Source organism: Chanos chanos, chromosome 3 (genome assembly GCF_902362185.1).
Source record: "Chanos chanos chromosome 3, fChaCha1.1, whole genome shotgun sequence".
Taxonomy (NCBI): domain Eukaryota; kingdom Metazoa; phylum Chordata; class Actinopteri; order Gonorynchiformes; family Chanidae; genus Chanos; species Chanos chanos.
In genome coordinates this window covers 44,078,884-44,090,275 of record NC_044497.1, presented here as the reverse complement: position 1 = coordinate 44,090,275, position 11,392 = coordinate 44,078,884, and the positions used below count along the sequence as shown (strand labels likewise).

The window sequence follows — 11,392 nt, the reverse complement described above, 5'->3', positions numbered from 1 at the left end:
CCAACATCATTGTGAAATTTGTGGATGACACAGTGGTGGTAGGCCTGATCTCCAACAACAATGAGACAGCCTATGAGGTGGAGGTGCTGTCATCCTGGCCTAAGGACGAAAACTTGGACCTGAATGTCTCCAAGACCAAGGAGATGGTAGTAGACTTCACGAGGGAAAAGCAGAGGATCCACTACACACCACTCAGGATCTACGGGACCCCGGTGGAGAAAGTGAGCAGCTACAGGTACCTTGGGGTTCACATCTCTGAGGACCTGACATGGACTACAGTATCACCTCAGATGGCTGAGGAAATTCAAGATCTCCACAGCGCCGCAGAACCCTTCTACATCGCCACAATAGAGTCTGTACTCTCTGGGAGCATCACCGCCTGGTACGGCAATTGCTGCTCTGTGGATAGGAAAACTCTTCACAGAGTGATGTGGCGCACTGAGTGCATCACCAGGACAGTACTGCCCTGCCTCCAGGACATCTACACCAGGCGGTGCACGTCCAGGGTAAACAACAACATTAAGGACATTCACCACCCCAACCACAAACGGTTTCAGTGGCTACCCTCTGGCAAGCGCCTCCGCTCCATCATGGCCAAGACTGAGAGACTGAGAAGGAGCCTCTTTCCTCAGGCCATACAAACCATAAACACTTCTAAACCTACATGACACACATCCTGCACCTATTCTGCACACTGCATCTTTTTGCAGCACCTTTACAATGCAAACTGTTTATGCACTTTCAAATTGTTTATTTCCCTGTATATAGCTTATATTATTATTATTATTATTATATTGATACTCTGTTACTTTTCCCTGTATCTAGCTTTGTATTTTTTGTCTTTATTTCATTTTTATACTGATATATAGCTTACATTTGCTATTTGCACAGTTGTTGGAATTGTTGCAATGTCATTTCACTGCTGTTGTACATGTACAATTATGCATGTGACACATAAATCTCTTCAATCTTGAATCTTGAATAAATTTCAGACAAATTAATCTGCACAGAAGCATCAGATTGTACTTCAGATTGTAACCTGGCATATACCGTTTACGGTGCACTCACGCCTTACATGTACAGAATGATATGGCCAGGTCATGCTATTTTACCAACCAGCTGTGATGTTTACAAGGAAAACAAAAAAAGGATGGGAAAACATAGACAACAAATTCTATAGTTCACTACTTTTAAACACTGATTGTAGTCATGACCTCTGTGTCTTAAGTGTCAGGTCAAGGCATTATGACATGACTGGCTTAATGGGTTGAGCATGGAGAGCTCACTCAGATTAGGATCCAGTGGCCTCATATAGCCCTTATAAAGTTAGCTTCAGACCTCCATCTACAGACTTGTCTGACAGTATGAAAATGATAATGGAAGATAAGTGGAGATTTGCTTCAACATGCATGGAATTCACTTAGCCATTTTAATATTTTGACTTTATGTGTGTGTGTGTGTGTGTGTGTGATTGAGACAGCTCAGCGCTGTAACGGCAGTAGTGAGGAAAAAAACAGAGTCTTTCATCCACTGCTGATCCACTATAATCCACAATACCACCCGCCATCCCTCATCCCCAACTAGACTTGTTTCCTCCTCTCCTCCTCTCCTCTCTTCACCTATCCTCTCCTCTTACACTATTGCTCTGTTTGCTTCTCTTCCTCTGCCCCCCCCCCCCTTCACCCCACCCCCAGCTATTTTTAGCTCTGTTCTTTTTTCTTTTTTTTTATCTTTTCTAATACCAGCAAAGCAACTACAGAGCACAATATATTGTTTTTGGATGATTTTTTTTCATGCTGAAACACACACACTCGCACTCAAATACATATCCTCATGTTTATACATATGTTTGAGTATAATTGCTGAGGTGTATACTGGAACGTCAAAAGCTGAAGCGTTTGTGTGAGTGTATGTGTGTGTATATATTTCCTGTGTGTGTTTCAGTGAAAGGTGCAGAGGGAGTCACTTAATGATGGAAAGAGATCACAGCTTAGCTAAGCAGAAAGATAACACCAGAAAAACACACACGCACACACACACTCAGGCACACACAAAAACAGAGTTTCACCAGCATGACCTATTCCATGAATGACTCATGTATTTTATATTACAACTATTACTGTTCATGTTTCAGAGACACTCTTTGTTGAATTTATGAAGACGCCTTTAAACCTTTAAAGAGTTCTGAGTTTGACACAGTACTGGATTAGTCCGGTCAAAACTCAACTCTTTTCCTATATCTTTCCCTCTCTCTCTCCACCACCCACCCCACCCCTCTCCACCCCATCCCCCTCTCTGAGTAAGGTGTTGTCTGGGACAGGACATAAAGTGCTGACTTTGCACTGGTGGTCTGTCCAGATCCTGCTCAGAAATGCTTCTGTAGACTCAGGCACCACTGTGGACGTCCGTGTACAGGTCCATTAAGGACTCCATCAATATTTAAGAACACAGGAAAGACCCAAAGAACATTTTAGAAGCCACTCCATTACTGAGCCCAAGTCAATATGGATGTATGTGTGTGAGAACAAAAGAAAGGATATATGTGTGACAGTATGTTACAGTAAGCTTAAAGGTAATAGTATCTCTGTCAAAATTCAAATGAGTGTGTGTGTGTTTGTGTGTGTTTGTGTGTGTGAGAGTGAGAGAGAGAGAGAGGGAGAGAAAGAAAGAGAGAGAGAGTGAGAAAGAGAGAGAGAGAGAGAGAGAGAGAGAGAGACCCTTCTCTGTATCAGCTCTTGTGACTCTGCAATACAGATCATTAACCATTAAGTATCAGAAAGAAGGCTCCATTTTCAGCCACTGCTACTCCTATTGAGTTTCCAGCATTGTGTCTGAATGTGTGTGTGTTTCATTAAGCCATCTGCAGAGTCATACCATTAAAGCTTGACAATGCAACCCCTTAAATCGAAGAGCCCTATTTGTAAGACACAAAATAGCTGTGAGAGTGCGTCTGTGACTGTGTGCGCATTAGTGTGTGTGTTCGTGCCTTTGTGCGCACATGCGCCTGTGTGCCATTGCTTTGTCTAGATAATTTGATATTCTGCAATCAGAGTTGTATTACCACTTTTCCCCTGGGACCACTATTTGTTTAAGCTCTCTCTCTCTCTCTCTCTCTCTCTCTGCTTCCCTCTGCTTGACCATGTGACCTGCCTCTTCCTCTGTCAGGGATAAAATTGCTCTCCTCTTCCATTCCAGCTCCATTACAATAAGCTTACAAACTTCATCACAGGAAAGAGTCTTTTTCACTCTCATATGCACACTCACCCAGGATATGATTCTTACCTCATTTACTGACAATGAGCAGTTAACCTGCACACACATCCACACTCAGAAGAACAGTATAAGTACTGTCTTGGCCTAGCAATTATTTTGAATAAACAGTGTTCTGCATGAAAATAAATAAATCTGTCTTTTGGATGTAGCTGAATTTCACTACCACCTAGCTTTGTAAAATGTATGTTAAGTTTCACCAGTTTAGTTTTACTGACAAGGTCATTTGATTTTTGAAACTTTCATATTTTTCATATGTAAAAAAATGTGGATATTCAGATTTACAGTGTACAGCAAGACTGCCAGTTTTGATCCAGGAATCCACAGAAGCCTGGATCAGAGGTTGGTTTTGCTCTTAACATGTTGTTTACAGAGTGGAGAACATGTGCATGTACACACACCATGCACACACATTTTCCATGTAGAAACCAGCTTTTCATTAGAGTACAGGGTTGGCAAACTTTAGCAGAACAACTGTACGTAAATGAGTTCTGGTCTTTTATCCCTCCATTATTCCACCTAGCTCTCTTTCTGTCTTTCTAGCCCCTGCTCTGGAATCCTTTCTGCCCTTGAGAAGAACCCTCTCTCTCCTTGTCATTCGTTTGCAGAGCAAAATTTAAAATTACTCCGGGCACCCCTGTTCTCCTCCCCATCCCTAGCCTTGCCAATACACTGTGGGAAGTAAACAACACTTTGGCACTTCAGCCACACACACACATGTGCGCACGCACACACACACACACACACACGCATACGCGCACACGCACAAAAACACATACGTACACACACACACACACATTAGCACGCACACACACGCACACACACACACACACACACACACGCATACGCGCACACGCACAAAAACACATACGTACACACACACACACACATTAGCACGCACACACACGCACACACACACACACACACACAGAGTGTCTGAGAATTCTGCTGACCTCAGCCAGGTTAGTTTTGACCCTGAGTCATGGACACACACATCCTGCTCAAATTAATGCTGTTTCAGGGACAACTTCCCATGCACAAACCACCAACTGACCTGTTAATTAATTACTTGCCCATTTCACACAAACACCCTCATGACTGCACATAGAAGCGCGGTGGTATGATTAGAGAGCTCAGCGATGCCAGTCTCCACCAAAACCTCAACAGACCTTGATATTTTTAATGTGGCATGTTAGTTGATCAAAGTTAGCTTGATTCGAGTCAGCTGAACCTGGTTAGAAATGGATCATGTTGAGTGGTTCACAGGTGGTATCATTTTTGCCATGTATTCACTGTGTTGGAGTCTGTATCATTTTTGGCATGTATTCAGTATGTTAGAGGCTGTACAATGTGGTGCTTGGGATGTGTAACTAAATGTGTGCTTTCAGTGTGCTACAGGTTGTGCAATTTTGGGTCCATTAAAGCAGTTTAGTGTTCAGGTTCAGTGGTATGTTCAGTAAACTCACCAGTGTGCAGAACCTTTCTGGAGGATTTCCACAGGTGATTCCGGGCGGGTCCACACGGATTCTCATATATTCCTTCATTGAACTGGATTTGGGTTGGCACGCATAGTGTTCCCATACTGCACCCTCATCTGTACTCACCAAGGACTTACACATATCATACTGTCCACGCGTTGGCACCAACTGCACCAACGTCAGGAGCAACAGCGCCCCCTCTGGCCACATTGCAGCCTTGTGAACAAGCAGGGAGGGGGAGGAGGGAGAAGGGGTGGTCTGAGCAGAGAGGAAAGGCCACCGTTGATTCAGTAGCGAGGTTAATTAACATGGACCACACCCGACAGTCAAACACAAACTTCCATGATGGGCCGTGAATGTAACCTTACGATGACGGCCAAAGTCTTTGACATCGAATAAAGGGCAGAATCAGGCTTAGCGTATTTTGCTCTTGAAAATAGGATTAGGTGTGGGTCAATAAATTCTTCATCAGAGAGCATTTTGAATCAGGCCTTGAATTAGGTTCCTTTGGATGATGTCTTGGAAGGTTTGGCAGAAGTTGCACATGTGTTTCCTAGAGTTTTTCTCCATTGTGGTTGTTGAAGCTTGGGGGAGACAGGCTGCACTGCAGAGATGGGTGTATGTGTCTCTGTGAGAGCGCTGTTTCTTTCTCTCCTGCTTTCAGCTGATTCTGTCCATGGCTCTGAAAATCACAGGAAGGGAGGATGTTTAGGTTATTCTGTAACATTGATCAACACAATCTCTATCATTCATTTTCTCTGTGAAACACGAATACTGCCCTCAAGGTCACTAATCCTATTCTATTCTTATTCTTAGAAAGCTCCTAAGCTAGCATTCTAATTAGTCTGTTCCTAAACAGATGCTGAGGGCACATGCCTCTAATGTGATTGGACTGAGGGGACATGCCCTGTTCTGGACACACACACACACACACACACAAACGGACATACACACAATCAGAAATGACAACACTGCACACCAACGGCCCATCTGTGAAAACCTGTAGAAGAATTCTGGAGTCCTCGGCTCGGTTTACAATTCGCGTGTAGTGAACCGTGGACTTTTTCACCTAAGCTCTTCTGAATGAAGCTTTTTTTCCGAACGTGATGCCAAACCACAATGAACATATATTCTTAGTGTAAGAGATCATTCAATGCTGTTTGTGCTTTCGATTATTTGGAATCACGTTATTCATAATATGACGTCGGTACGCCTTTCTTTTTAATTTCTCACTACTAACAGACAAAGCTTTCACCTCTGCGGACGACTACAACACTTTCACAAAGCGACCACTTGAAATAAAATAAAAAACATGGTGTCATTAGTCGGACAATGATTAATGTAAACATTTTAGAATATATGAATCCAAACGAATAAAGTAGCTCTAAACTTGGCTTCTCTAAACAGGAACTTATTTTTCTTATATCGAGGCAGCCGCGCATTGATCTGAAGAAGGTCAGAGCAGTCAGTTATGATTTTGCAGCAGTCATGGGTGTCTCTTTCTGCTGAAAAGGCATGCTCGAGCAAGCGTCCCGAAATTGTAGAGATACTTTCTTCCACTTAAATAACTGTTGTTCGAGTTTAGTTTTCGAATACTGATTTTCCAGAAGAAGAACTTTAAAACAATTTGCGCTTAAGTTTAGAGGAGGGGGGGAGGGGGTTGTTTTGTTTTATTTTGAGGATGAACCTTTAAGTAAATGTACTTATGCTTAGATTTATTACATTCACTGTCGTAGAGAAGAACCTTAAAATAACTATTAGGCTACTTAAGCTGAATATTCTTACACTTATTCTCTAAATAAGTACTTTAACATGAAAGGAACTAAAGATTAGTTTTCTTTCATTCACATTTTTGGCGAGCGTTGTTCCTACCTGTATTAAACGTGTTCTTTGTATTACGTTTGTGTGTGTTTAAATTAAAAAGAAAGAAAAGCTTCTTCTAAGTTCTTAGTTGGTGAAATTTTCTTTCAAACCAAACCATGACACAGACCGAACTGTGAACAGGGTGAAACGTTACATCTCTGATGAAAACCGTTGCGCAAAAATGTTTTAACGTAGTCTCAGTGAAGATATACCCAAAATTTGTCAGTCTCTCTCAAAAATTACACAAAGAGGTTACAGTGATAGATCTTAAATTAGTTTACTGCACCATTACAAATGTCCTAAACTGCAACCGAACACAAACATATTATCAAAAATCTTGAAGTACTAATTCTTTGAAACTTCCAAACATAAACGTCACAGAGACAGCAAACAAATAATCATTTTCAGAAGTGAGTAAGAACCATCTGTCCAAAGCATGCATTTAACAAATTATTATTTAAGCATCCCTAGTCTCCTCTTATATGATTCTTATGTTTTAACATGTTAATTTGACTTTTATGACATTTTTAAAAGGATTACATAAACTTACTTTGATGTAATTAGGCTATCATTACACAGAACTTTACAACAGATTCAGCAATTATTTTACCACTGTGAAGGACTTAACATTTAGTAGATCGTATTCCAGCCTGTCAGTGCTTGCAATGTACTTGAGTGATAACGTTTTATGTTTTAATAAATTACGCACTCACACATGCACGCACGCACGCACACACACAAGGTGTCGTTACCCTCCTCTGAAGTTACAAGAGATACATTTTATTTATCTATGACCTTTAAGGCTTAGAAATCAAAAAGGCGGTAGTCCTGCAGACAATTCTTGAGTTAGCCCCTGTAATAGAGTCGCTATCGTTCCACCATATCTTTTGTAACGACGTAAGGCTGTATGTGTTAAAGACATGTGACATGAGTTAGCGGCTATGTCTCCGAATCAGTAACCGATAATTTACTGGTTCAAAACACTGGACACAGAAGGCTGATGTGACGGCTATGGTGCAGACGCACAGAAGAAGTTGAGTGTTAGATAAGTTTTTGAACTCGCCCGGTCTTCTCTCCACCGCAGTACACTCCGTGATTTGGGGTGTGTCGCGCTTCACCGTAGCTCAGTTTCAGTGGAGTTTTCAGCGAGAGATAGCCCCGATAGCCTAGCCTTTCTTATTCGGGCTACGATTAGGTATGAAATTGAAATCTGAGTAATTGGGGGCATATTTCGAAGTAAAACAACTTTTCTTGGTTCTCACACTGCTAAAAGTACATGACAGTTGTGACTGCTATTGATGTTTCCTGCTTTAAATAAACAAGGGTAGGCTATTGGCCCGTTCAACGTTTACACACAGGAGATAAGGCATTCTGGTAGCTCCATCTCAGATTCTAATTATTTGCCAGTTAGTTCCTGTACAGTCAAAACACAAGCTCACCTCAAACCGACGAGACCGCTTACGGACCGCTGCACGTGCCAGGTTCTCCCGCAAGGGCGCCTCTCCGCTCACCTCCGCCAAGCACTCTCACGGGGGTCTGGAAAAGCTCGAGCAACTTAAAACTCTTCCCGTCCGCTCAAAGAATGTGTGTTTTAAAATTTATGATTTTCGTGTTCGTTCAATCGTTTTCTTCCCGTCTGAAACTCTTTTTCCCCTTTATTAAACGCCCCGGATGGCAGATGAGCTCGAGACTCTGCTCGGCTCCGCACGCGAGGATGGTGCCCTACTTCTGGAGAAGATGAGAGAGGGAGGGAAAAAAACGAATTCCAGCACGAAGATGGGTGAAGTGATACCAAAAAGTGAATTTATCTACCTCTTTATGGACGGTCGTGAGCGCGCCTTTCCTGGGACTTCGCTACTTTACAGGATCGGGTTTGCCCTGCGCACTCAAGGGCAGCAAGACAAAAAAAAGCCTCCATGGAAAATCTCCTCACCCCCCCTCCTCCCTCTCTTTTTCTCTCTCTCTCTCTCTCCCTCTCTCTCTCTAATCCCTTTTACCATCACTTTCAATCACTATCTGAGCTTTTATCTTCGGGGCAGTGCTGCTCCCTCTCGCGGGCTGGAAACTGTACCATCCCAAGAGCAGATGAACTGAATAGAACCGGCGGAAAACAAGAGCGGTCCCCTCACCGTGTCACCCTTGGGATCTCGGACGAGTTGTAGGAAATATTCTAGACACTCCTCCCCGCTGCTCTGTGAAAGCGATCGGCGCTTTTTGTTCACTTTTGTATTTTCAGAAAAGATCGGAAATTATAGTAATGATGATGCCTCTCTCATTTCTTTCACCTGCAGGTCTCTCCGTAGATTTCGATATGATATGAGGCACCATTAAATTACGAAACGCAAAATCTGAAAACTGTTAGAATTATAAGAACTCAGGAACACTGATTTCTTGTCCAAATAATATTTAACATTGTATAATATTGCATGAAATGTGTATTATGGTAATAGAGCTTTCATAGTTAACAACTTGTTAATTAGTTCGTTGTTTGGCGTGTGTGTGTGTGTGTGTGTGTGTAAAAGAGAGAGTTGGATGGGTGAGTCGCTCGTGCAGTTCAGGGAGGAAACTCGCTCTAGCCCTGACGGTAGCGAAGCTCTAGATCGATAGTTTGTCCTTGTGGTGTCTTCACACAAAGATTTCCACATCTTTCACCCCAGGCTTCATACTCCCTTCCTTTGAAACAGTCAGCTTTTTTCTCTCAAACAACAATATACCTCAGCAAAGTGACTTAATGAATTTATGAGAACTACAAAGTCACCTAAGACCATGTGAAAATATCTCTTTCTAATATCACACAAATAAAGCGAAATCCCTCAAATTATAGTAATTAATCATTGTCAAGAGTGAAGTTTAGATGGAAACATTCGGCGATAGTTTGTCATCTGTCTAAAGTCGACAGACTGCCCAGGAACACCCGTTTGATTTGGAGCTCCGCATTGACGTCTGTCTTCCGTGCCGCGTTGGTGGTGAGTCTATGACAGTAGGTCGTAGGTCATGTACAGCCTGCCATATTTTGCGCCAGATCTCGCCGTCTGTTTGCTCCATCTACGTAACGTCTATGCCCGGTGAATCAACACTTTAATGCACGTCACTGTGTCGCATGAGTTCGTTCGCCCCTGATTAACGGATGACTTATGTAAAAGGATGAGTTGGAACTGACCTGCAGTCTGTTCAAAACTGGAATTCATAGATGAAATGGCGACGCACTAACCCGCAAACTCAGCTGGTCCTGTTATTTATTTTATGAGAAACGGGAACAGAAAAATTTAGTATAAGACTGCATTTAAGCGAGATTATATGTACATTGGAGGATTTATCAGATCTTGCAGGTAATTAAGTCTCACAGGCAATTTGTGTGTTCCTCTAGTTAGCTTGAAAAAATCTTCATATTATTTTTCCAGATGTAGTGATTTTAAGAACACATCTCTTCGGACAGCTTTTAAGCCAGAGTCACAAAACTTGTCAAGTCACTTCCTAACCCTAACCTTTAGTTAGTTTAAGTTTTTTGTCATATATACACCTGTAGTTGTTCATGTCACAATGTACCATAATACTCAGTCTCTTGTTAGACTGACACAAGTGATACTTTCAGCACTCCGAGTTAATATCCCTCTCCCTCAGCTCATCACTCTGTCCTGCCATGCATCAGTCTATCTATCCTTTATACTTTTTACTGCTTTCAAAAATTCTCTTCAACATTCCCCTCTTACTTATTGTCACAAAACTGTAGGCCTTTTTCTGTATCTCTTTTTCTTTACTTCCATTTATCCAACAATCATTTAATAGCCATTCCTCAGAAATAATCTGCCACTGCAATTCCTGCCATCATTATATCCTCGATACATGTTTCAGAACTACATAGTGATTCTGTTATCATTGTTTTACTTTGTTACTTTAGTTTAGCTACTCTAGCATGTGTAAATCGATATATGCTTCCACTATTACAATACCTCCCCTCTTCTTTTCTATATCTCCATCCATCCATCCATCCATCCATCCATCCATTCATCAAACCAGACATCTGTTCATTCATACCATTATACTACTAACTAATAGACTCTGTCTGTTAAACACATGCTTCTCTTCCTACGTGATGCAACAATATGATTCCCCATCACTTCTTTTCTTCATTGCTACATTATGCATGTATTCGTTTGAAGGTTTCTAGTAAAACTGAGTGCTTTTACAGTTGTAAAGATGTAGTGTTACAGTTACATTGCTCATTGTAATCCGACATCTGAATAGTCTAGTTTGTATGATATGTGCTAAAGTGGCGGGCGGCACCAAAGCGTTCACCTCACGACGCATCAATATAACCTGATCCAAATGCCAAGCGTCCTGATGATGATGAATGGGAGCGTTTATTTTTGGAATTCAATTACGTTTCCGACACAGGCATACATCAATAACAGCAATTCTGCCGTCCAAAATCCCACACACATTCACTACTTTTTACTAAATGCTTTCAACAACTATTATTTTACTCTGATATTTACGATTTGAAAAATAAAAGAAAACAAATCAGATGATACACTACAGTTTTATGTAGAAACAACTAATTTGTACCACCACCTAACAGATGTATCAGTTACAGTGGCTTATGACTTAGACCATTAATAATAACGTAGAACAGATAACAGCAGAAAGATCAGTCATCTGTTCGGATGAAACAACCCAATTTTCCAGAGTGCAATGGGCTGGTCAGGGGCAATCCTTAGACATCAGTGCTGAATCTCAAACTTTGGACAGAGATGGTATCATGGTGTCAGTCTGTTTATTCC

General features: G+C 41.7%; 1 protein-coding gene across 1 annotated transcript in view; it reads right to left on the bottom strand.

Moving 5' to 3' along the window:
- ntng2b (netrin g2b) overlaps positions 1-4,958 on the bottom strand; it is a 40,908-nt gene extending 35,950 nt beyond the window's left edge. The window contains exon 1 of the mRNA XM_030767923.1: positions 4,737-4,958. Coding sequence (XP_030623783.1) covers positions 4,737-4,958 — 222 coding nt within the window. The remainder of the gene's footprint in view (positions 1-4,736) is intronic.
- Positions 4,959-11,392: the final 6,434 nt, after the last annotated feature.